The following is a 27981-nucleotide window of genomic DNA, read 5'->3' as shown; positions in this document are numbered from 1 at the left end:
GAGGGAGGGTAGAAGATTGGGGGAAGGGTATTATCTGATGGCCATCACATGCAGCTACCTTATTCTGCTTGTACAGCAGCAAAAATACACCTTGATCATCTCACACTGCTCTATTAAAACCTGGTTAGAAATGTGCACTGCAGATTTTAAACACATGAACAGCCATTCTTGACAAAAACGATGATTTTCTCTTCCACGGGTGTCTGGTGATATTACTAGCAACGTCTTTGGAATCTTCCTGTTATTTCCTATGAATAACATTCCTGTCAAGATATCTAAAGTATCTTTTGAAGCATAAGTTGCAACCATTTCCAATGGAAACCAAGTTATTTTCCTTGGGTTAGTGATGCTTGGAATTTGGAGGATTGTAAATCCAGTCAATTATAATGAGCGCCATGCTTCCAATCATAAAGATGATTCCAACCAAAAGGAAAATTAAAGCCTGTAATTCAGAGAGAACATGTTAGGGAACACAGAAACCATACTTAGCACAGTTTGTTTTTATAAGTTGTTCATGTAAGGTAACAATCTGATTTGCATATTGAATTGTATTATTCTTAATAATCTAGAAGCGCATGCCTAATAGATCAGTCAATTTAGAACCCTAGTTAAGGAAAGAGAGAATACAGTGGAGAAATATAACCTAATGGTGCAACAATAGAGTAATGGTTAATTGATTTGGTACATCAAAGTGATGGAGTGCCCTGTGATCATTAAAAATCAAGTGATAGGAAAAGATTTAATGACCTAGGAAATGTTAACAATCTTCTAGGCAAAAAAGATCAGGTCATAAAAGAGTAGTACGTATGATATGATTCTAATCTTGTAAAGCAAACAAATAAAAACAAAAGCTTAATATATGTCAAGTATCCCTGAAAAAAAGACAGAAAGTGTATATATGTGTGTGTGTGTGTACATATAATACACGCACATATTATATATATATGTATGTGAAGGGTACTTCAAAAAGTTCACGGAAAGATTCATATTATCTTTTAATTCTATTTTTCCATGAACTTTTTGAAGTACCCTCATATATGTATATACATATACAATATTTCAGATTTTAACACTAGGAGAAGCCTTACATATTTCCATATACATCAACCTTCTAGTGCTATATATAAGAAAGCTGCAGCTAAAATTAATTTCCACTAGAAAGGGCCTAGGAAATAATTTTACTCATTTTACATCTGGTCAAAGTGAAAATGGGTCACAAACAAGACAAGTAATTTGTCAGGTTACACTATTGTGAAAGTCTAAGCAAGACGGACTGCACAGATTCTAAAACCATGGGCAAGATGATGGGACAAACTTTTGATACCAAACTGTCCTGAGCTCCCTCAATAATCCCAAGGGGTGGATGACTTCATGGCAAAACTTCACAGTAATTTGGGAAGAAGTATTCTTTTCAAGCCTTAATATAAGACCCTATTAAACAGTCACTGATAGTATTTAATTATTGAAAAACAACTATTTCTTGTATATGTTTTTGTACTACTAGCATGGAAAAGAAATATATACTCCCCAGTTTAATAAAACTATATTTTATATCTAAAGAAGTGAAATGAAAAATGGATGGTTCTGTTCTGGATCTCAGTCCACACCATGGTCAGCAGTGTACTATGAAAACAAAAATAACATCTTTTCATTGATCTTGCAAACTTAATATGACCAAAATATCTGAAGTATTCCATAACACTTCCAGGGAGCCTAATTCCTTCCCGCATAATTTCACATGGATGGTGCAGCAGCATTGGAAACTCGTACACACATAAAGCACGTGTGCTCATGAAAAAACTTCATGAGCTTTTGACATGTAGGAGGGACTCAACACAAGATATTTGATATTTGATATTTGAAGAGAAGGAATCCTAGAGTCATCTGAGTGCCAGAAATATAACCCCGTTCTCTCCTGCCATAGACTTCCAGCCCATCTTTGATTTTTGGTTCTTGTTCATTGATTCATTTTCTGACCCACGTGTATTTTCTGGTTTACTCTAAGTAGTTGAAGAGCCACTTATAATGAGTGAAATTTCAAGTCTTACTTACCCCGATCTTTTGGGGTGACCTAAGGGGTTCCTTCTTGACAAGTCTAAGATAAAAAGCTGCTGGAAGGATGAAAATCAGCATAGTGGCAGCAGAAGCCCCTGAGGAGACAAGCACAGGGCAAGTCAACCTCTTACCCAACAGAGCAGATACCCCAGGTCACGCACTTTAAAGAAACCAAATATAAAGCTACCCTATTCTTCTTAGCACTAAAAGTACACATTTAAATCACATAAGCTCATCTTGGTTTCTTACTCATAGAACACATGTTGATGAAAATTAAAATATACCAAATATCATAGCTGCATAAGTAAACATAACATATAATAAGCAATAAAAAGCTGAACTTAATACAGATTTATGTATAATTAGTAATAGGAATTCATACTACGGAGGCTGAACTCATCACACGCCTCTCCTAGCCACCTCTTACTTTTTAATTTGCTTACACCTGATTCTTTTTACAGTTTTAGATTGTATTTAAAATTTGAGTATGGTGCTACGGCAAATGTCTGCAATCCTGTCAACATCACCAATTGGAGCACTCTTATCCTGTTCGTGACGCCAATTGTCTAGCTACTTGACTATGCCAGTTGTCGGACTCTTTTACCTGCCAGTAATCCTGTACTGACTGGGCCAATGGCTCAGCTAAGGCTGGGTCTGGATCTCACAGACCCCTCAAGCCCATTCACAGACTGGGTCACAAACCCTTCACATGCCAGGCTGGGTCCCCAGACCCCTCACATACTCGGCTGGGTCACCAGATCCCTCACACGCAGGTCTATGAGCTAGGTAACCAGTAAACAGGTCCTTGGAAGCCGTAGGTTGGAAAGCATGGCTGTGCCGGATGGATACCCAAGGCAGATGCCCGCCCACCTGCTTCACTCAAACTACTCTCTCTCTCTCTCAATCTCTCTCTCTCTCTCTCTGAAGAACACATGAATAGCAACAAAACTAAAAAGATACATTGGCATGCATGCGCACTAACTCCACACACACACACACAATTTGCTTACAAAGGATGTGCTAAAACCACACACAACTGGACCCGAGGCGAGGGCCCTGACCAAACGATTCTATCTTCCAACATCAAGTAACCCCTTAATCAGTAGAATGAAAGTTTAAACATATTAATAAACAATGCAGTTAAGAGAAATAACACACTTTACAAAATCCTATTCCCCTGAAGATATACTTTAATGCTCAGATGATATTCATCAACTGGAGAGAGCTTCTGGTAGGTAAAATCTATCTTCTGAACTCTTTTTTTGATGACAGAGTTAAGACCTAAGTCCAAATCCTGGATCCACCCCAAGGTATAAGAGTTGGCTTCTATGGGGCTCTGAACTAAATGTCTTGTAAGGTAGCCCCCTGTCACTTAGGAGGGAGGGAAAGGGACCAGCTCAGCCACTAGAGCCCAGCATGTCTTATGGGAATGACATGAACCTCAGACAGACCAGATCCTGACTACCCAGCACTGTCTCCCTGTCCACTATTTAAGGAGATGTATATTTGGGTTGACTAAATAAAAGCCTTTCTGAAGCTTACCTATGAATCCAAAGATGTATTTTATAGTTGGCACAAGGATGACCAGAACATTATTAAGTGTAATAAGTATGGCTGCAATCAAAAAATGTCTTATCCAGCTGAAGGGTCTCTTGGCAAATAAGAGTGTGGTCACTGATGAACGAATCTGCAACAAGAAAGTTCAAAGGCAAGATCACCTCTTTGTTTTTGACTCTATCTACTGTTTTAAATATTCTCATCACTCTAAAGCATTTTCTTTCTTTTTCCTTTTTCCCCCTCGAAAGAAGAGCTTGATGCTTTTTTTCCCCTAATTTTTTTACTGTGGTAAAATATACATAACATAGAATTTGCCATCTTAACCATTATTAAGTGTACAGTTCAGTGGTGTTATGCAACCTTGATGTTGATTTTTAATGTTTGAGATAGAGTGTCATTTTTCCTTAATATGTCATGTGTTCACTTTCTCAGTTTTCAGAATTTTTTGTTAAACGTAATCTCGGTCAGAAAGAGATAAAGTAACAGGTAAGATATATAATTCAGAGACACAATAAAACCTTCGTTGATCACTAGTCACGCCTCATCAGACTGGATCAAACATTAGGGCAAGCATTGAATTGATTTACATGAGATTGTAAAAGGAATTTTTAAAAATCTAGGCTTTTTAAAAAATTTTGCATTTTATTTAACATTTTGCCACCTGATATTTAAAAAAATATGATACTTTTTGTGTTTACTCCTTTCTCTTCCTCTCCTTTTGCCTCCCCCTATTAACAGATTGTAAATCCACTACAGGCAAGAAACAGGACCTAATAATCTTAACATTACTCAGAGTTTCTAGCTTAGTGTCTTGTACACAGCCGGCACTCAGTAAATGCTGAATTAAATTGAACAGCGGGAATCTTTTCCCCACTTCAGGATCCTGGACAGATTTCAGCCCTATTTCAGCAGCTGAAATAAGTAGGCGAAGGGTCACCAGAGGCTCCATTTGCCCTGGCTGCTCAAGTTACTGGGATGTAACTGGATAAAGAGATCCCTGAGGGCAGAGGGAGGCTGTGCCCTTGTGTCTGTGCTCTTAACAATGTTGAAAATATTCTTATCTTTGGAAGAATTGAGAGGAGACTTTTTTGACTTAGTGGAATAACTCTACTGGCTTTTCAATAAGTGAGCATTTTAGTTAATCTGGGACTTCACAGTTTTTAAAATGCTGTGATTGATTTTCACTTTAAAATTTTAGTTCTAAGTCTCTTAATGGTGTGGAGATGGGAGCTCATTTAAAAGACAGAAAATGGAAACTATATTTTGAAACATGTATGAATGACAAAAAATGTGAGCTAAATTGCTTGCAGTTTCTCATGGGACATTCCTTTCATACCACTTCACCAAAAATTAAAGCCATCTGTTTAGGTTGAAAAGGCAATCTCATCTAGAACGGTATACCAGATAGTCTCTGGAAATGGTTTAAGAATGATTTCATGAAGGGTTTAAGAACTGGATTAGTAAAAATTATGAAACTCCTTCTGAAAAGTAGACTGAGGAAAGCAAATGGTTTGTGGTTGTTTTCTGCAGCAGCCTATAAATTCTACAGTATGACCTGCGATTAGTGCTTATTCAATATTGCCCAAACTGGTCTAATTAGTAGGCTTAAAATAAGCTTTTTATGATACATACATACATACTGCTCGAGGACTTATTTGTCTCACAGTGCTAAACTTTAACAAGGAGAATACAGGTTCATTTTCAGGAAGAGGTCAGAATGTGCTTGCTTTTCAGTTCTCTGTTAAAACAGTGCATTCAATTCGATAAGCTGAGGTAGAGGCAATCCTACACTTACAGGGCCTCTGAACGTAAATGTAATTCTCTAAGGTTTCAGGGCTCCCAGAAAGACTAAGATTTGGCCTAGTGATGGAAGAGTACAGAGGATTTACGGGAATAGTAGGAAGGATGGTCAGAGGAAATGGCAAAAGCTTCCTCTTTATAGTGAACAAGAGATGAGAAAATCTCAAACAGAGCCAAAGGCATATGGAGTTGCCAATGCACTCCTGAGGAGAGTAACAGAGCCAAGAGGGAGAGAGTAGGCTGGTGTTGGCGGTGGAGAAGACTAAGGAAACCTGCTGGTCTTGTTAAAATGCCGTCCTGAGGCGGGGCTGGCCTCAAACAGTCCTCAGCAGCTCTATTTACCTATGTCAGGGCAGAGGCCACTCTGGCTTCCTACCCACAAAGCCTTGTCTGCTTGTCCACTTATTTTTGTGCCCTTTTCTCTACTGACACAAACTGATAAGAACCTGGGAATGTGGGGCAGATGCTATGGGAGAGGGAAGTCTCAGAGACAGCCAGGGCCTCTAACCCAGAATAATTCCAGAAAGGTTCTAGGCAGTTCAAGAGAAACCAGCTTATTTCCAGAGAGAATGTCCTGAACAGAAGCCTGTTAACAGGAGCTATGTTCTGATGTGGGGACCCAATGTGAAAGTCAAAAATGTGGAGCCAGACCGGAAAGTGAGAGCTTTAGCTCCAAACTCAAAGAAAAAAAAAAAAAAAATCAATTCCCCCCTAGTTTACAAGTGACTCACACTTGCACTTGTAGGATTGCCTAGGGCAAGGGTGTTGGAAATACTTATGAATCACTACTCTATTGAAGTTCATGCAGATCTGCAGTATTTTTATGCCTGTATCTACCTACATTTCAAAACAGGAGATTTGAAGGCGACATAAGTGAAAAGAATGATTTTACCATGATACGATGAAATGCTAAATAAACCCAGCAGGATTATTTAGCTTTCTGTTTTTCATGGTGATGTGTGAACTTTACTGCATGAAGGGAAGCACAAGCTGAAAATGGCATCGTCAGTCCTCTGGAAGGAGGAACAGTCTCATCACAGACACCCCCACCTCATATCATCCCCTCGACGACTGAGAAAAGAGAAATGTTGAGCTGCTAGTGAAAAAGCTGGATTTTTAACTCACTTCATTAATTCGCCTGTTCAATAAACATTATAAGCAGTTACCATGTGCCTTTTCCTAAAAAGGAAAAAACTAAAATAATTGGAGAAAAGAAATATGATGAATGCAGTAAAGGAAAAACAAACAAACAACCCCCTGTTATATCTTCTGGGGCTCCTAAGAAAGACAGCCAGTCCACTTATCATTTGTTGAAAGAAAGGGAACCTAAATAGTACCCAAAACAGATAAATTTTAATCCAGATTAGGTTTCATTTGTTTTATTATTCATATGTGGAGATAGCAAGGCAAGTAAATACACTTGTTATTGGTTAGGAGTTTCTTGCATCAGAGAAACCTGTTGGGAGAACCATGCTGTGACTCAGCAGTCAAGACATTGAAAATCTTGGCTCTAAATTATAAGAAGCAAACAAGCAAAAACACTCTCACAACTTCTATCACTGTGGCAAAAAAGTATCTGAATCTAGCCTCATAGGACTTGGTTGGGACAAGGAGGTTGGACTCACTTATCTGTCACCATCTCTATGCCTCTGTCTCATTCACTGAGGTTTGGTTCACTTAGCCCAGATCCTCACCCAAACTGAATTCAAAGCACATGTCAGCAAGGGAAATAGCCTACACTTTTGCTATTTGAAAGGCAGTTTATGGGCCGACCCCCTGGCGCACTCGGGAGAGTGCGGCGCTGGGAGCGTGAAAGGCAGTTTATACAGTTCAAGAAAAGGCAAGATTCATTAGGAGACCGTTTTTCTTAGTAAACATTACTGAGCTCATCCTCTGTGCCGGTCACTGTGCAACCCCAGCCTCCAGGGACTTAGCATCCCATGCGGATGGCTGCACTTGCATGGATCAGCTTACGGTAACATTATAAGGGTGAAGACAGATTTACGTGCAAAATGTTTCATAAATGCTAAACCGGAGTGAAAATACATAACAAAGGATAGCAGTTATTTTTCTGAATTTTGGTTTCCATGGTCAGTTTTGTTTCTAATGGCATCTAATATTTACAAACTGTTGCTGTTCCTGGTGGTCAGATGTATACCAGTGCTTTGTCTCTCACACCGGAGAAGACTTTCTAAGGGGAGATGTGGATTTCCAATGTTGAAGTCAAATGTTCATCAGTAAATGGAAGACTAACTGTTACTTCCCATGACAAGAATTGCAGCTCTCAGTGTTATGAAATGAGCACTGCATTAGTTCAACTCTTACCAACTAGCTGTGCGACCTCCGCCAAGTCCACCAATCTCTTGAGACCACAGCTTGAACACACTATATTTAGGGCTTATGAATAAAGCAATATAGAAGCACACAACAGATTTCTTTCATAAAATGCTTTGATTCAACAATAATATAAGTGCCTACTGTATGCCAAAATTTAGTTAGTGATATCTTTACATAGAAAAAAAAGAGTTCCAGATACGCTTTTCTCAGTGAAGCTGTTTGGTTGGCAGTTTTACCCTGTACAACACTTTCTGTTGACAGCTGCATTCTGTCTTGTACCCAAGGTGGAGCTGATTTTAGGCTAAAGCTATGTGTATGTCCCTTGAAATACTTTCAGATATATTAAAGGCAAGACATTTTTTAAGAGTAAAATATTAGCCTCCATTGCAATAAGGATCTGATTTCATGCACTCATGAAAAAAGAATGTGCCAAAGTATATTTCAGCACACAAGCTGCATTTAAAGCAACCACAGTGTCATTATAGAAGTAGTTCTCAAACACTTGGTCCTATATGGTACATTTTGTACAGGACAGCGCTGGTTACTGTGTTCCTGATGTTCCTCCCTAAAATGAATGAGTAAATTCAGTGTTTATGAAAGGAGAAGAGTTGGCAGGAGGGTGAAAGACCTGTGTTTATCCGTAGGTGGTGGTTTTAAGTCATGCAGCCCAAATCTCCACTACCAGCCCTGCTCTGTGATCCCTGAACAAACTGTCGCCAATGGCAAATGCCAAGCAGGGCGATCCCTGTCTCAATATGGTGTGTGTCATGTGTCAGTTTTTTTCTTTTTAGGGGAATGAAGAAGTGGAAAAGATATATGATGGTAACATAACAATTTTTGAGAAATTTTGTTCTAATATGTAATTTACTTAACATGAATCCCCTTTTCATTAGCCTTTGAGGCATTGGATTAAATAAGGTAACTTTTGGATGTTATTGCACAACAAACTGGAAAAAAAAAGAAATATCTTCAAAACTTTGGTGAAAATGCAATATAATTTGAATTTTATTGTGGTTTTGGCTTTCAAGTTTCAGAAGTTATATACACTCCTATTCATTTTTACTAATCCACAAGACAGAAGCTCAAGCACTACTTTTTGAATTTGAGTTTAAAAATAAAGTTCAAGATTTTTTTCCTACACTTTAAAAATACCACCTGAAATACTTTCTATATCTGCATGTTAAATGGTTAACTTTAAGTGGCTCCAAAATGCTATATGAAAATAATAATGTCCTTGGCCATTGCAATTGCAGACTTACATGATAATTAAATCCACGTTGTCAGAACATACATACTTGTCTACGGGGTCAAAAGATGTCACGAAAGCCTTATGTACTTACTGGGAACAGGACAATGGGCACAGTCAGTGTTACTGCCACAAGGACTGCCAGGCGTACCATGAGAAGAGGGGTGTCAAATGTATATGCTTTGCTGTAAGCATGAAGTAACTCATCTTCAACTTCTCCTACAAAGAGGTAGAAGAGAATGGGTCCACTTGTGGTTACGTACAGCAACATTTTATAAAGGGAACAGAGTACCGTGGAAAAGACCCAGGTCTGGGAATCCACATACCTCTGCTCTTGCCTTGTCTCTGAACTTATTAGCTACATGACCTTTGTTCAAATGAACGAAGGAGTCCTGAAACTTATAAAGTTGCAGGAGCTAACGTAAAATTGTTCAGGAGCTTCTCGAGTTCATTTGCATCTTGATAAATCTGTCTTTGCTATACAGAAGCAAGACAAACCAGAGAGGTCCAACCACCCCTGACGCAGCTTCTCCAAACCCAGTATGGAAACTCCGGGACAAATGATCTCTCACATTATCTCAAGTTCAACAACTACGACTCTATCACAACACTGAAACACACACTCTTGGGCTTTTTAAAGTTTTAATTTATCTTATGAAACTCATTACAGTAAGTATAAGCAACATTTAAAGATGACTTAATATGACTTTACAGGGCTTCCCAATAATTATTGCTCTAAGATTAAGAGGCTGCCCTTTGTAAAAACATATTCATTCAGAATTCCATACTATTCATTCAGAATTCCAGACACAAATGAAGCAGATGTAGTTCTTCTACATCATGATAGATTTTCCTGCTACTTACCTAAGATTAGACAAAAGGGGTAAAAAATACTATCAATGATATTGGCCCTGGCTTTCATTGACCTATGCCCAATCTAAAGCACGTGCTTGGCTAGTAGTCAAATATTAGTCAAACAGAAAAAAACCTAAGCAAATGGAGACCTCCCCTGGAGTCTTATCCTCCCCAACTTGGCATGCTATCAGTTTAATTTACCAATTCAGAAAAAAACAATCCAAAAAGTCAGAGAGATTTATACAAAGAATGTATTTATGTTGTTACATTGATTAGTGTGAACATATGCTACCAGGTCAACATCTGATTCCATGAAATTTGTCTATAAGTACTCCTTTTGTGTACTGCTAAGATTTCAGAGAAGATGTTTCAGGAAAAATCTAATGTGACCATAGTAACTTTTTTTTCTGGTAGAACATTCCCAGATTGAAGGAAATTCTGTCATGTTTTTCTTTCTTAAGAAACCATTCACTACAACACAATAGGATGGGATAAGCTAGAAATTTTTCCTAATGCCTAAACCCAGATTTGACTTGACTAGTAAATAAGAAACGAGTTCAAACTCAAAGACTTTGCACTTTTTCTGCCATTTGCTTTGCAGTTAATTAATCCATCATAAGAGCTTTACCACATGCAACTGGATTCACTCTTGTTGCTTCTGGCTTGAGATGGACTAGGGAGATAAGCCAAAGAAATATCACCTATCCCTGAAGGAAAATAACCTGAGGGATTTTTTTTTTTTTTTTAAATAAAATGTGTATGAATTCACAAATTGTTGTAACCTGTTAGCCTGGCCAGTTCAGGCCCCATTTCCTTAAGTCGAGTGACAGAGCTAAAGTAGCATGATTAAGTGTCCTCTACAGAACATGCTGCTTATAGAGGGCAATTAAAAGAATTATACCTACCCAGGTCAATGATCGGTCTAACCGGGATTTGCACAAAGAGAATGACTTGGACAGAGTGACCTACCATAGAAGGTCAGGTAACCAAAAAGGGCAGCAAGAAGGTACATGACAAGCATCCCTGTGATGGAAATATTTGACACTGTCTGCATCTTCCTCTGGGACCGTCTGAAAAGAGAAAGAACGCTGAGCTTAGTTTTTTAAGCTTATGAAAATATCACTTTTTAAAATTAAAATAAAAAATAGTGAAAGAATGTATGTCTGTGCTGCTCATTATGAAACTGTCTTTTTAGTAGATAAACCTGTAGCTGATTTAAATTTGCCTTAGAGAGGTAGGAAGGATTGGTTTCCATTTTTCTTAAACACTACTCTTTTAGTCTTAGAAGCAAATATTTCCCTGGAAGAGGAACAGTCTATTTCATGTCAATAAGTAAGTTTGTCAACTGAATAATTAAGAATGTAACTAACATAAAGATCAAACTGGCTCCTAATGTAGAAAGCTCTTGCATTTCATGGTGAGATGAGTTTAATGAGGAAAAGAACCTGCTAGGATCAGCAAAGCACCTTCCAGGAGTTCAGACTATCAGGAAGCCTGATACTGGATAGCTGGACAGCTTCTGGAAATCATTCTAGAGGGCACCCAGCTGCCTAAGGTCAATTGTCAGAGTTCTGCAGTAACTGCTATGTAGGATTTCCAAGTAAATCAAAGACATCAAAATAATTGAAAGTGTTCCATCATTTTTTTTATGAGGTAAATCAGAATTTATGGGGAAAGTTATTGCTATTGAGTGGCAATGAAGACTGAGGTTATTAATGTCTGGGTTAAAGAAGTTGAGAATTTATTACTATATGACACCACCCTTCAGGCTCAGACCCACTTTGTCCCCAAGAAGATGCCAAGAACCTCAAAGAAAAAAGAGTATGAATGAATCATAGGCCATCAGCTAGAAGAAACAAGATCTTCTCCCCAGTGTTTCCATTGTACAGATAAGACACTGGAGGCCAGATATTGGCACATCTCTGGTGGTGAACATCTCCTAGACAAAGTTTAGGAACAGACCACAGGAGACATCAGTTGCTTAACAAGGCTTCTCTAACCATAATTTTTGGTCTTCATGGGTCTTGTCATTTCTAGTCCAGGTGACATCACTTTTTCCCACAAGAATTCAAATTTAAATTCCCCACACCTACCAAAATCATTACAATCATTGGCTCCCCCTCCACCTGCCCTCAGCCCCTCCCCTAAGCCATTAATAGTGGAGCGATAGGACAGAAGAAAGCAGATAAGGCAGCGTGGTGGTGCAAGGGCTGATCCACACCTTTTTATTTAAAGCCCATTACTGATAAGTGGTTGTAGGACAAACTTTCTCTGAAGAGGAAGCTATAAACCATGCTTCCTCATATAGCACCTTTGAACATATGAGCACACTTTCAAAGAAAATTAGAATGCTAAAATGATGGCTGCCTTACTCTTTAAGTTCACTGTAGATGGGAAGGACCTCAGGGTGGCATACAAAAGCAAATGCTAGGATAGGGATTGCATAGGCCGTCTGAAAAACAAAGACAACACCACATGTTTAGCATTCCAACAAAGAGGGCAATCCCGGGCCATCTCAGTTTATGAAATAAAAACTCAGAAGCCACTTTACTAGGCTCACTAGAGGTCAAGGCTTCTTACTTACCCGGGAGTTGAATACAAAGTATTTGGGTTGGCACTTGTCCTCACTATGGGCTTCATATTCTACTCCACTGCCTTGAAGAGAGCCCTTGGCCTGGTTGTCATCCAGCCCTGCCGGACTGCGGTGGGTGTAATCCATCATGAAGTTCACACCAGTACTCTCAGAGTTGTTGGGTAACATTACCACGTGCATCGGAAGTGTGATATTGAACGTCATATTTCCAACATTATGATCCAGAACCGGCAAAGGGCAGGGTATTTGGAATTTCTTGTAAATCACCTAGACCCCATTATTTAAAAAAAAAAAAAAAAAAGGCAGCTTTTTGAGGAAAAATAATGAAATGAAAACCCATATGTGTGGTATATGGGGTGGGGGTGAGGGAATGGAGACTCCCTCCAGCCTCTGTTCTAAGGAAAGAGTTGGAACTGTGGCTGGCAGCCTTGCCCCTTGGAGTTAACAGAACAGTATCTTGCATGAATCCATCCCAAGCCTCTTTCATGCCCATCCATGAGAAGGATGATCATTTCCTTGCTACATTTCATACACTTTATTTTTTCAAACTAATGATGACATCCGTCATCAAAATCTCCCTCTTCTTCCTTTGCCTCATTGGGGAAATGCCTTATCAATTTTGACATACATGTTACTGCAAATTATTCCCTTTTAGCAGGGGGAGGACAAAGGGGGAAGGAAGAGTTCTTCTTTAGTTCCACTGCAGTTGCCCTCTCTTAATGGATAGAATTTGTTAGAGAAAATGACTGATTCATGCAGATATGGCTGCAGCTCTCTTCTGGGACTCTTCTCTTCTTCCCCCACCTTTCTAAAGACACGGTTATTGTCATGTTCCAGCTTGAAGTGCTCCTTTTGTCCAAATATACACCCTGTGTGTCTAGAACATACCATTAGCAATGCCCTTGAAATTCTAACTCAACTATTTTTAAACTCATGACTACTCTTTTCTCATTCCAAATTATAATACAAGAAAATCAGCTGTGATGCAAGAACTATTTCATGCCAGTGAAGTGCTTGAACAGCAGTGAGGATACTAACTCACGCACTCAAAGCATCTCATGCTCATTAAGCTACAAGGATCACGTGAACAAATCACTTACCACACTGACAAAAAACACCATGCAGGTAAGAGAAAATCCACTGGTATAACCAAGGTAACCTAGGAGTTAGCAGAAAAATTTTGGAAGGTGAATATGGCACGTATAATAAGCTTACTTATTAGGATAAGAAATAAAAATAAAAATATTTTCAGGTAGAAAATGACTTCACCTAAATTTTTAAGAAGAGAAAGTGGAAGAATAACTCCAACAGACACAAATATGACGAGGTAGTTGCCATTGAGGTACCATTCTCTAGAAGAGAAAGACAGACAAGGATATTAGGATCAGAAAGGACCAAATAGAATGAGTCACTTGATAGCACCGAGAGAACACAAGACATACCCAGTATTTTCTTCAAGTCCCATGAACGCTCTGATTACTTCAGGTAGTTCATATTTAATAATAAAGAGGTAGCTTGACATCGCTAAAATGGAAAACGTGACAGCTTAGTGATGTGCATAGCACTAAAGTCACATGCAAGCTGTAAAGTCATGACATTTGGAGCATCCGTTCTTCTCGGTAAGATGAGCATCTAATCCCCCCAAAAGGAAGAAAAGCCACCATGTATTCTGCACTGCTTCCAAGTTCTTTTCAAAAAAAGACAATTGGCTCTCTAGTTCTTGCACGCAGACCTTTGCTAACAGTATCAGTGCTGATTCTGTGTTAAGTCCAACTCCAAGGTTTTCAGTGAAGCTGTAGTTTCAAAATTTTGCCCTTATTAGTTATAATCATTATGGCTCATACTGAGTGTGCCTATTTTAGTGTCTGTAACTTGGACAGTGGTATGACAACAAATGGCATGGGCCAGAAGAGAAAGGCAGGGGAGTAGGGCATTGGGGAGCAGACTTCATGTCACTCTGGAGTTCCCCAGGTGGGCACCTGTCTAGTTCTCTGTGTTCTCAATGAGGGGCACACAAAGTCTCAGACCACTTATTGTCAAAACTGGAATCTTCCCAGATTGATAAAAGAATACGAGAGATGATAGCATTCCCCCATCTTTGTCAATGAAGTATTTTCCCCCCTCTCATCCTAGTCTTCCTTTGGCTAAATAAAAAATTATACAAAGTGGCAAAACTTGGTGAGCATCTAAGTAAATGATACATGAGTGATCACATACTGTTTTGAAAATCTGGCGAAATCTATAAACTCCCTCTCTGGAAAAATGAATCTGTATACATATGCATTATATTACAATTTTGTCTACAATTGTAGGGATTCGTGCAACACCTCTTTCCGAATTCATCCATTCAGTGAAGTATAACACTGATTTGTTATTTAACAGATGTTCATATAAAACTGACAAATTTTACATGGAAACTAAGTGTGTGCTACTTCTTTCTGGTGAATTTTTGCTAACAGGTATTTAAACAGATATCTGAGTTGTAAATTAAACTATTAATAGTTTAAAAATATTTTCTTAACTTTAAATGGAAGTAATAATGATCATAATTCCCCACATTGTTAGTTCTGTGTATTATTTCATTTGATCATCTGAAAAACCCAATGAGATGACAAGATATGTGTTGTCATTTTCATTCTGCAGCTGAGGAAATAAAGATTTGGGGATGTTAAATGATGTGTCCAAGATCACACAGCTTGAAAAGGTCAGACCACATCTAAAATATCAGTCCCTTGCCTCTGGGCCAGTGCTTTTCCTCGATTATCAAGTGAAATGATCTTTACAATACCCCATGTGTCTTCTGTACACATTATGTGGTTAATCTTTACAAAGACCTTGGCTAAGGCTAAATCTTACAGAGCGTAAACAGAGGAGACATTTCTGATTAACTGGCTCAGAGAGGTACCATTCAATTTGAGAGCTAGTAATTGCTGACTTTCAGTGATGTCACCACTGTTAATGTGTTTGGTCTTTGAAAATTCAGAATGATTCAGACTTGTCTGGGTAATGTCAACATTATTCTGCTAATGTTAAAACATCTGTGGTAAATGTTAAATTTTTAGGAGATTGAGAAAATTAAATGTTCTATATGTGAAGTTGTGAAATATAGAAATACAAGTGATTTCCTTTATGCCAAATACCCACTAATCATATAGAGTAACCAAAGTAAGAGCAATTTTGGGGGTGGTATTATGAAATTTCATATCACTCCCTTAAAGCCACACTTCTTACTTGTGTGTGGCTTGACTGAGAGACCACTTTACAGTTTTTTTCCGTTGTTTAGAAGCCTCATCGTGGCTGCACTTGAACAACAGATGCTGCTGCCACCAGTCAGCTTCTTGAGTTCAGGGACAAATATGTTTATGTCCAGTTATTTCAGTTGTCAAAACAAGTAAATTGGATCAAATATGAAGTGATCCTATGAAATGCTTAATACTTTATATCTTCATGAGGCTGAAAATTTGAACCAAATGCAAAGTAGTCCATTTGATGGGACTCAGGGAATTCATAGGCTCGTGGCTAAAACCCAGTAAAATGAATGCAACAGTCCTGGTGTCCCTGCCAAATTCTACCCAAACTGCAGTCTTAAAACATAAAAATGTTAAAAGAAATAAACACAAATTCTTAAGATATAGCTGAATTTTATTTATCCGCTTACCAACTATCCATTATCAGGAGCAGGTACACTTGGATAAAGATTATTAATAGGAATTGCTGCATTCCAGAAATCCTAGGTAACTCCAGTGAGTTTATTTATCAAAAGGGGTTGTTTTCTTGTGAGATCTCTATGCAAGTTTATTTATTACACCATTGTTTGTAATAATGAAAAATAGGAAACAATCCAACTGTTCATTAGTAAGGATTTAATAAACCAATTATGGTACATTTGTATAATGGGAAACTCAAAAGCTATTAAAAAAGACGACATGCAAATACACTCAAGGTATATTGTTAAATAAAGAAGCAAGTTGCAAAGCAGTATTATAAGATGAACCAATTTTCTCAAGGACCACAGCATTTGCCTATGCACTCCCAGACACTTACTTTTCAATTTTAAGAAATGAACTCAGTCATACATATGAAACATCAAATGCTCTGTCAATGACAAAAATAAGCACTAATGCTTAATTTTTAAAAGTAATAATTAATGCTATAATAACATTAGAAATCAAGAAAGGTTTTATTGTATATTTTAATTCTAGAATTCAATTGGTGGGATTTTACATATTATTTTGTTCTTAGGTATTGCTATTTTATTATTATTATTATTATTATTATTATTATTATTATTATTTTTTTTTTTTTAAAGATGACCGGTAAGGGGATCTTAACCCTTGACTTGGTGTTGTGAGCACCACGCTCAGCCAGTGAGCAAACCGGCCATCCGTATATGGGATCCGAACCCGGGGCCTTGGTGTTATCAGCACCGTACTCTCCCGAGTGAGCCACGGGCCGGCCCTATTATTTTTTTTTTTAAGTTTTATTTTGTCGATATACATTGTGGCTGATTATTGCTCCCCATCACCAAAACCTCCCTCCCTTCTCCCTCCCCCCCTCCCCCCCAACAATGTCCTTTCTGTTTGCTTGTCGTATCAACTTCAAGTAGTTGTGGTTGTTGCTATTTTAAATTAAACTGCAACAGCAAATCTATTTAAGAAACTTTATTTTTGAAATTTAAAAGCAGCTACTTTTCTGCATTTAAAGAACTTGTTCATTGACATAAGTGTTTCTTATTTATTGAACATTCTATAGAAAGTTTAAGTTTCCATTGAAAGCTCTATCCCCTTACCTCCAATGTTCTGCATTGTAATGGAAATAAAAGCTCCAATTTTTCCAGGCCATCCAAATGCCTTTTCCCCTAATTTTTCATAAATTAAGGACCCTGAAATCAAAGACAAAATAATCTTGTTAAAAAGATGGTTTTAAGGACTAAAATATTTCTATAATATAATTCTACATTGGAGTCTTGGACATGTAAATAAACATCATACAGAAATTATAAACCCAAAAGATGAAACCTCAATAACCAATAAGCTTTATACATATGAAAGTGTTCTCCAAACACGAAGCAATGGCTTCATTCATTTTAGCTGCATGTAGCAAGTCAAAACTGTTGTTCTATCATTTACCCAAAATCTCTTTTTCTCTGTTTAGCTTGAACCTGAACCAGTTGACTTTCACTCTTGCCGTTCACTTGCTGAAATAACTAGAAACATTGAAACACCATGTCAGTGGGGTCAGAAGAAGATGAAATGTGAAATTGACTAAATCATCCTAAGGTAATAGATTGAAATACTCTTTTATGAGAATCAAAATAGAATGTCTTAGACTTAAGGGGTAGCATACCTCCTTCCTTGGCTGTCTTTAATAAAAGGTGAACTGAATAGAGTGATAATATTGCCACAGCAAGCAGCATGATTCTGTAAAGGGAACAGAGAATAGGAAATAAACTTTCTGTAATAAATAACACATAATGTTACAATAAATGACCACACTGGTCTTTTCAATCATCAACTTTTCAAAAATATGTGGATATTTGGGCAGCTGAGAAATTCTTTTCAGAACTCCACGCACACCCTTTAATGTCACCAAATTAGAATTTGCTATATTTTACATGCCCAAACTACTACCTGAAGTTCCTAACATATTTTTTTGTTGTTGTTACTCAGTTGTGAAACCTTGTTCATAACTTAGATGCTAAATATATAGCAAAATGAGCAGATACTACTACATGTGTTTACTCAGCATACGGGTATACGTTCACCATATTTGCATGATATTCACATCAACATTTACAATTAAAGGGCTATTCAATAGCCTGACTAAACCTTAATCTAATATGTAGGAATCTAAAAGCCAAAGCATGCAGAGTCTGTGCTCCGTTACTATTGATCCTGTATATTAGATGGCAAGGTGCTTTGTTAGCCAGAGGATCAGGCAATTGCATGTATAATAAAGCAAGAAGAGAAAGGTAAGTATGGGGGCGGGAAGAATTCCCTTTTGTATTCAGAAAGAATCATTTCTGGTGTCAGGACCCCCTACATGTCCACATGCATATATATTAATTATACTGATTAACATTTCTCCAAAAGCAAGAATTGGAGCACAAAAATGAGTACAGATGGAAGCATCTACTAATAAATGAAGAAACAATACTAACCTTTCCCTGAAATTTAAAAAAAAAAAAATCTATTCTTTGTTTATTTTACAAATTTTATAAGAACACACTAAACATTTTCCCCACAACTGATCTAACCCTTTGGTAATTCTTCATGAAATCAATGTTGCAAGTATACATTTTGACCATGAATTATAAATTTTACAACTACTCTAGCTATATTGTACTCTTATTTCCCATAAAATATGTCTGCCAGAACTGTCTAACCAATGACTTATTCATATATTTTTCCACGTACCTTATGAACTTACTCATTTTTAAAGAATTATGTAATTCAGATTACATAGTTTTGTTTCCTGCAAAGATAATGAGCATTCCCTCTATTCTTAACATGTACTTGCTTTGGCAGAAAATACAAAAAGTAGAACCAATGAAATAATGTCACTTGCTGTGAATTAAGGGATATAGCTGGATCCTATTTGTGCTACTTAGACACACAAAACACGCCCAAGGATGTTTAGCTATTTAATTACTCTGGCCAAATTAATCTGCTAAATATTTATTGGCCTGAAATGAGGCCCTCATTTCAAAAGTAGAATATTCTCCTCACATGAAAATGATCTATGGTCTAGGACTGGGGAAAGTGTTTATTTCTATTCTTTGGTGACCTATAACTTCCTAATTAATTTTAATGATATCTATAATTAATAAGAAGGCAGTCTTTTTGTCTTAGAGGTAATACACATTACAAAAGCATGCAAATATAAGTATATCTCTGGCTGTTAAAATTCAGATAATAATAAAAAAACCATTTATTTCAAACATGGCTTATAAAAGTAAAGTTGATATAAAAATCCATTCAGCTTAAGAATATTATATGTAAAACAGTTCAATCAAAGCACTAACATAATATAAATATTTATAGTCCTGATCCTTGGCCCTCAAATAGCTGTGTAATTATCTAATCATACATGATGTTCAGAACATAAATAGCATATATGTGTAATATAAATGTTGCATTCTTAGACAGTTATTTAACTCTCTAGCCTTGCATTTGGGATTAGGATCTGCATTCACATTGACGCCTAACTTTAGACTTCGTTCTTGTTAAGAATTCCACTGCTGCCAACTATGTCTTGGAAAATACCAGGCTGTACATAATGTACACAAACGTCTGTGGTTGTCTGTCACAGACAATGTGGTATCCATCCTACAGGTCAGCTATGTGACGCTGCTACCCTTAGGCAGCATTTGACTAAGTTTGGTGAAAGTGCATAGGTTTAGGAATAAGCTTCGGTCACTTAGCAAATATTCCCTGTGCCAGGCACTTGCTAGGTCTTGGGGGTAGAGACATGTGGTGAGTAAAAACAGACATTGGCTCAACTCTCTGGAGTTTGTAGTCTAGCGAGGGAGATTGACATAAACCAAATGGATGAGACAAATACACTAAAATATTAAAACTGTGGTAATTTGCCCCAGTCGTGGAGGTCAGGGAAGGTAGCACTAAGGTGAGGCTGAGCTGAGAAATGAGGAGTTAACCAGACGAAGAAGAAGAGGAAGAGGGGTCCAAGACCATTTGCAAAGGCCCAGTGGTGAGAGGGAACATGGCACCTCATGGGATAGAGAGGCCAGTGTGCCCAGTGTATCTGGTGCATGGGGCATGGGGAGTAGGGCACTAGATGGGACCAAGGCATGCAGGGCTCTTAGGCCTGGTTTAAGACGGGGTTTTATTTTCCCCCTAAGAGTATGATAAAATCAGATTTGCTGCTGGGAAAGTATTCTTTTTGACCACTAAACACCAAATTATTTTAAACATCTACTGAACAGTGAAATACTTTGAAAATGATTCCTATGGACTGGCAGGGCTGCTCCAGCATTTTGGGTAGTTAAGCACAGAAACTTTCTGCCATTTGGTTAGGGATCATTGGGTGAGTAAGAACCATGATTAGACTGCTCTGATTATTCCTCAGGCTGCTTTCTTTTTTTTTTTTTAAAGATGACCGGTAAGGGGATCTTAACCCTTGACTTGGTGTTGTCAGCATCATGCTCAGCCAGTGAGCAAACCGGCCATCCCTACATGGGATCCGAACCCGGGGCCTTTGTGTTATCAGCACCGCACTCTCCCGAGTGAGCCACAGGCCGGCCCCTCAGGCTGCCTTTTTATCTAAAAGCAAGAGGAATTTGCTAATACTTTCTCAGATTCTTCATGTTCACAAAGATCAAACTTCAGATTGTTAATTGAAAGAGCACCAGGTATGCACGGACTTCATCACCAAATACAGACGTGCACACTCACGTACATAAAAAGTACGATTCCCGTGTTGGCCATGGCGTAGGACAAGCCCAGGACTCCACTGCCCATGATTGCATTACTCAGGTTGAATGAGGACATTCCAAAGGACGTGGCTCCAGGATGCTTGGAGAAAAAGGCATGCGTTATAAGCAAGTATTTGCCAAAGGACAGACCTTTTTTGGCGGGGGGGTATTCTTATTCTCACATCTTTACTGGAAGAGATGACAGTCCAAAATCAAAGACTAAGATAAAATCACAGTGAGTAAAATCTGTTACTCAGCTTCTATAAAAGCATGTAATTTTCAATGGAATGTAGTGCTTGGTTTCAGGAGAGGTCTCAGTAAAAGTAAAAAGTACAAGTGGAGGAACATAAAGAAGGAAAAATATGTATGATTGCAGATTACATTTGGGTTCGAATGATTTCTCCAAAAAACAAATAAATTTCATAAATGATTTATGCAGCCATATGGTGGACAGGAAAAACAAGCCCTTATTCCAGTAAGGGCCTGAATAAACAGAGAATGTGCTGATCAAGGGTTGGAAAATTTCAGTCACATTGTTTTCTCACAGAGACCCAGGTAGGTCACACACCCTCCGTCCTGTTTACTGCCTAAAAGCATAGATTCACTTACATGCTCATCATCGTAATCTGCCAGCTTCTTTTTCCCCAAAAATCCATTTGTCAGGAATTTCTGGCTTTCAGTATCTTCATTAGCAAACTGACTAAACACACACACACAAAAGGAAAATAAGAAAGTAAAAACATCTAAATAAATGCTCTGAATTATGTTTATGTTTCAGGAGATCTAAGTAACTGAATTGGGGAAGGAAAAACAAAACGCCTAAAACTTTTTTCTTCTCTTCCTTCACGCTAGTGTTCATTCCAGACCAACAACTGGGCTTCATTTATGAAAGTACCTTGAGAGGGAAGGAGAAAGTTATGAAGGGAGGAAATATTATTTTTAGTTGAAAAAAATTTTATGCCACATTTCACCCTTCCCACATTAACTATGCAAGAAAGAGACTAATTTAAACTAGATTTTGTTCCCATTAAGAGCCCTTCCAAAGAAAGAGTGCAGTCCTGACTCTGAGTTTTCTAAACTACTACCACACCATAATCAGATGATTTTATTAATTCAACAAATATTTACTAAGTGCCTGTGCACTGTGATCCTCATCTCATTTGATGCTCAAAATATCCTTATGAGAGGAACTTGCATGCACCTCCTCTAAAGATGAGGCATCTGTTATTCAGAAAAGTGAAGTGGGATGCCCCATCTGCTGACTCCAAATCTATGGGGTGACCTTGGCACCTTGCAGGCCCAGGAAGGGCCCAGCACCTGGTGTTTTTCTCTATTTTGGCTCCATCTATTTATACATATATCCCGTGTTGGAAAGTAGTTCAATGGTAGCTCTGTGTTGTGTTTGGTTGTTTTCATGTGTTTGTGTGGGTGTTTCAATTACTCTGAAAATGTACTTGGGTTATTATTAGATAGATAATGGATAAAACTAAAAATTATTAAAGAAACCCAGTGAATTGGGAGAAGAGCTGGGTGGGAAACGGAACTTTAAAATGTCATTATCCAAAGAACATTTTGACTATGGTCCACGTGGGCACAGGCTGGAGGCTGCAGAATTTGGTCACAGTGCTGACCTCTTACCATGCTGGTCAGCTCCCACAGTTACATGGCAGGGCCTTTGAGGCTATAGACCTGGGACCAGCCACATTTTCAAAAGGCTTGACTAATGAGGCCTGCTGCAACATTGCATTTTTACATTGCAAGATATCACACAGGCCTTTCTTGTTACATAAAATGCTCAACTATGCATGCTTCTTAGAAGTGCTTTCTCGTTAGACGGATTGCAATTTTTAGGGCATTTCTTGCATGAAAGAGTAAGACAAAATAATTGGAGAGTGTTTTATTAAAATAACCCTTGAAATAAAATAGAAAAGAATTATTATAGGAGATTTGTACAAATTATCTTTTATATAAGGAGCTAATCCTGAAAACAATCTGGTGAGGAAGAGGAATGGCAGGGTTATTTTATGAGAACAGAGAACAATGTAAGATATAGAAGCAGCAGGCAAAACCACGAGATTTTATGTGCTTTTCTAGGCCACAGGCAGTCGATAGCTCTGAGTGCATAAGTGAGGCATGTTTCCTAGTATTCTCCCCGATTTCTCATAGGGAGAGTAGTGCCCTCAGTTGTTGACTTCTTCCATCTCCACAGTCCCCCCACCAACTTGTAGTGATTTACTTTACTAGTCTGTAGTTAATGTATTTGCTATCTGAAGACTGGTACATAATGTTCATAGCTGGAAACTGAGATGATAGGATGAAATAAAGCCTAAAATGGGCCTGAGGACTAAAAAAACAAAAGGGTCACATGGAATTTAAATTCTGGAATGTCCAACATTCTATTTGTCACTTTAATTAATAAACTAGAATTTCCATTTCATGAGTATGGTTTAAAATTTAGAATTTGAAAGTAAACAGATTTTTCAGAGGCATTTGTATGTTCTCATTCTGGCATGAGATGAGTCGTAGTCATAAAACATGCAAAGATTGTATAAAATATATGAGACGTGTCCCCTGGGTGTTAAATGTTTTGATACCAAATCCAGCATGTATTGAAGATATAAGTATAAAGATCCCAAATAAATGCTTTATGGTGAATTTTGCAAAAATTTACATTTAAGGCATCAGTCCATACCAAACATAAACAAAATCCGTCTTGTTAAAGTGATTATAAAACTGCAGAATCATGACCTCTGTTTAAGCCAGGAGTTAACGGGTAAGTTACTGTGAGTGGTCCAGAGCACATCATGAGAAGCTTAACAACAGTATTATTGCTCTTTCCATTACAGCTTTTGGAGGGCCAAATGGAATGACTCTAGGACTATTTGGGGGACAGCGTCCCTTTCCGCTCAGCCAGCATCTGCAGAGATCATTTGTGTGCATCCTTCTCAAAAAGAAAAAGCCCTCAGATTTAGATCAATTTACTAAGGGTGATGAAGGGAGGAGAAAGAACAAAAATTTATTGACTATCATTATATTCCAGGCACTCATTTAATCCTTAGAAAAGCTGATGTTGGTTTGCCACTCACATTTTCTAATGAAGCTCAAAGAAGAGAAATATCTTCCCCCAAAAGTCATGCAACTATTCTGCAGACTCCAAAGCCCTGTGCTCTACCATACCTACCTGTTCTACCTTAATATTCACCCAATTTAGAAAATGGTTTACATCTCTGTGGACTCTCTAGTCCAACAACCCTAAAGTTCATTGCACTGACCTACTTGGAAGAACAGTGCTTCTTCCCAGTGGCCTTTCCTGGATTGTGTATACAATGAAGTCTTTATCTGAGGATAATATTCTGTATGTCAGGTCTACATTTGGTCAAAAAATCCCTTCTGAGCTTCTTAAATTACGTACAGTTTGTGTTATATAACATTTTGTAAAAAATTTATTTATCAAATAACTTTTGTGCACCTGCTATGCACCAGGTGGTGTGAAATGTGGTGAGACTATAGAGGTTGGTAAGTTGCTGTAGTGGTGTGACTAATTAGGGAGATGGAGCACAAAGCAGGGGTGGTCGCTTCTACCTGGGGACATTTGGAGAAGGCTTCATGGGAGACCTGACACTGAGCTGGTTCTTGAAGGATGACAGGTGTCAATAGAGAGAAGGGAGAAGCGGTGGGTGATTCCAGGCAGATGGTGCAGAATGAGTGAAGGCAAGAGGCATAAAGGGGAGCAGGACAAGAGACGGGACAGGAGAGGCAGGTTACAGACAGATCACAAGGGGCCTTACATGCCAAGCAATGTGTAGTCTAATCTCTATCATATAGCTAACGGGGAGTCATGGAAAGTCTTTATTCAAGGATGGAGCATGATTCAATTTGTAATTGTAAAAGATTACTCTTGCAGGAGTGTGGAGGCCTAGATGGGAGACAGCAAAATGTAAGACAGGGAGACAAATCAGGGCTGTTCCAATAGACAGGTGAGAGAGGCTGAGGGCCTAAAGTAAAATGGCAACAGGATGACACAGAGAAGAAGGTGGATTTGAAACATCAACGACGTGTGTGTTGAGGGAAGGGGTGAGTCAAAGTTGAAAACTAGGGTCTTGATAGAGTTGCTGCAGGATGGTAATTTTTACCAGGATGGGGATTACTAGAGCAGGAACAGGTTTTGAAGGGAGGAATAGGAGCTCAATATTAGCCATTATAAGTTTAAACGTATAAACGAGGGAATTCAGATGGCTGGCTAGAATGATCTGAAACTCAGTTGAGAAGTTTAACAGGCTGAGGATACGGCATATATTCAGGGGATGAAGTCATGATAGCTGTGAATGAGCTTGTTCAGAGGACACTTTTAGAGAGAAAAGAATCCCTACAGAACCCTGGAGATACAGCAGCATTCAAAGGGCAGTCCAAGAAAGAAGAGTCTGAGAAAGAACAGTCCAGAAGGTAAGAGAAGAGGTAGGCTAATATAATTAAAATTATTTTACACTCTTAATGGAGACAAAGACATTGTAACTTAAACTCTAAATTAGTCACGCAAAAGATTGACATCATTACCATATTTCAGGATCAGGGAATTGATGTAACATCAATGTCATTATTATCTCAAATGTTATTTATTATCTCAAATTTATTTATCTGTAATAAATCCAATTCTTCCCAACAGGACTTTTGTTTTCTCTGTCCATAAACCTGTCTCAGTTTGCCATAAGACCTGGTAATTTTTAACCCCATACCTGCTCATTGCTGCCTTTTCTAAATTTCCCATCCCGGTGTAGCTATCTTGAACACTTTCTCCACTGCTGCTCTCATCATCTGGTTCGATGTTGACATTTCTCAGTTCCATGGGATCCATTTGAGCTGTCAGCGCTTTCTCGTTCACACACAAGCTCCTTCAGTGTAAATAATATACTGTACCTTCAGCTTAAGGCTCTTCTACTTTGTGTTGACGTTCAGAACACTCTGTTCTGCAAACAGAACACAAAATAAATCATTATAACTTTTCTTTAAATTAGATAAATGAATATGGATCACCTATTTTGTATATACTCTCTGTAAAATGTGGAAAGGTAGTAAGCTCCTGAACTTCATGTAATGATGTCCTGGAAGTTTCCTTTAACCAATAAAAAAAAAAAAAATGGGAGAAAATAAATTACTAATAATTACTAAAACAACAGATATTTATGGAGTGTCTATGTATAATAAACATGGCAGGTGCTTTGCTAATCACTGTGGGAAGAAAAAGAAATCTTAAGACATGGCAGCAGTCTTCAAGAAGATTTAGGTATTAGTAAGCAGATTTCATGATTTAAAAAAAAAGGTGGGGGGAGGAGTAAATGACTGAAAAATGAATATCTGCCAAGGCAGAATCTACCAGTGTCTCTACTAGCAGTAATCAGAAAGAAAGCCATCGCTTTAATTTAATTGGGCATAAAAGAATTAACACCACCAAAATACTTGATAATATGCAACACAGGGGTAGAATCAAACATAGGAGAGCGCTTTCTAGGTACCTGGATCCTGAAGCCAAAGTTAAGAATAGTAGCAAAAGGAAGTACAGGTTTACCTTTGAATAAGCATTACTCACCATCTGTATCCAATTAAAATGTACTTTAACAGCAAAGAGATCCAGCATTCAGGCTCTACTCTGCCTTTAATTCACTGGATCTCAGCACAAGTCATTTAACGTTTTTGGACTTCATTTTTCTGGATTGTAAAGTGAAAAGGGGTGGATGGGCATTGTGTCTAAAAATAATGCCATGAATCCATTATATGCTGTTGGTACAGTTTCTCCTAAAATTCTTACTATTAGATTCATTCAATTATTGCTGAACCATTGTATTGGGAGAACCACACTCTCTAAACGTGTGGTTCTGAAATTTTTACACAATCCATTTGATAAAAAAATCCTAAGCAGAAAAACTAACATAAGAATTGCTCCAGAAATCCTCAAATCCATAAATCCCCTGACAAACATAAAACTACCACACGGCAATACCTCCACAATCCAGTGCCATGGCAGTACACCTGTGGAAGGCAACTCACACCTGAAATAAGTTCACAACTCAAAATTATACAAGTTAAAAAACACACATGGAAACTCCCTCCTAGAAGTGTCAATAGGCATGAGAAGTGATACGATTCACATCTGAGGAACTACAAATAACAAAGCCATTTAAAAGGGACTTTTAAATTAGTACAGTAAAAGTAATAAAAAGATTCAAAATAAGAAAATAACATCTATAGAATAAGAACGTTGCAAAAGAAGAACAAGCTAGTTTGGCAAAGTGCCAAAAAAGGAGTTCTAAAAATAAAAATATATAGGGGGAAAAAAATAGCTGAAGGGAAGGTTATAAAACTGGAAGATAGCTCTGTGGAAATCACTCAAAGTACAGCACAAAGAAATAAAGAAAGAAAATTATGATGGAGAAGTTAAGAGACATGGGGGAAAAAACAAGACTAAGAAGTTCAGCATTTCCTAATAGTCATTCTAATATGAGAGAATTGTGAGACTAGAGAGAGACCAAATAGAAAGATATAATGGCAGAGAAATGTCAGAATTGCAGAAATACAGTAATTCTCCGAATTAAAAACAAAGCAAAACAAAGTGTCTCAAGCAGGAGGAATAAAAATGAATCTACTGATTAAAACAAGCAGTCTAAGTACATAACAGAAAAGATCAAGAGAAAAAGCTTAAAACCAACCAGAGAGAATTGAAGACATGCACATGGTTAAAAGTAAAAAATTGAAACTCCTTTTTAAATGAGTACAAGAGTTTTCCTGACACAGTACCACTCTTACTTCCCAGCAGCAGCCACTAATGACAGTTTCTGTTTTTACTTCTTCATTTAAAGTTAGCTAATATAAATTTAAATAATTCACTGAAACCTCTCTGAATTGGTTTATGAACTCTAGACTGGAACCCACGATAAACAAGAAAATTAGCATAGTAGTTTCCATCCTTCCTTCCCCCACACTCCTGATTATTTTAGTTAATGAAATACTATTACAATGATGACAATCATAATATTTTTATCTCATTCTATAAAACAATTAAATATGTCATCATTTGTTTGTAGGATGCTTCTAAATACAGAAAACCAATAA

The 27981-nt window shown here is 37.8% G+C and overlaps 1 protein-coding gene across 1 annotated transcript; it reads right to left on the bottom strand.

The window, feature by feature from the left end:
* Nucleotides 1-340: 340 nt before the first annotated feature.
* SLC38A4 (solute carrier family 38 member 4) lies at nt 341-25729 on the bottom strand. The gene is made up of 15 exons (XM_063075969.1): nt 25611-25729; nt 21487-21577; nt 20862-20977; nt 17790-17863; nt 17233-17325; nt 13886-13967; nt 13713-13795; nt 13544-13602; nt 12435-12710; nt 12223-12302; nt 10820-10920; nt 9090-9214; nt 3598-3742; nt 2053-2150; nt 341-442 (listed from the first exon to the last, which is right to left on the bottom strand). Exons 1-15 carry the CDS (start codon nt 25727-25729, stop codon nt 341-343), a joined length of 1644 nt encoding a protein of 547 aa, XP_062932039.1.
* Nucleotides 25730-27981: the final 2252 nt, after the last annotated feature.

Source organism: Cynocephalus volans, chromosome 12 (genome assembly GCF_027409185.1).
Source record: "Cynocephalus volans isolate mCynVol1 chromosome 12, mCynVol1.pri, whole genome shotgun sequence".
In the NCBI taxonomy this organism is placed as follows: Eukaryota; Metazoa; Chordata; class Mammalia; order Dermoptera; family Cynocephalidae; genus Cynocephalus; species Cynocephalus volans.
This window is presented reverse-complemented; position numbering and strand designations above follow the sequence as displayed.

Bases quoted from the DNA above. Each gene is read 5' to 3' on its own strand.
- SLC38A4 (XM_063075969.1), bottom strand. From the start codon at position 25,729: ATGGATCCCATGGAACTGAGAAATGTCAACATCGAACCAGATGATGAG. The intron at 12,711-13,543 runs GTAAGTGATTTG...AATGGGGTCTAG, and splicing joins TGGTGTTTTTTGTCAGTGTG to GTGATTTACAAGAAATTCCA. The intron at 3,743-9,089 runs GTAAGTACATAA...TTCTTGTTGCAG, and splicing joins TGCCCATTGTCCTGTTCCCA to ATTCGTTCATCAGTGACCAC.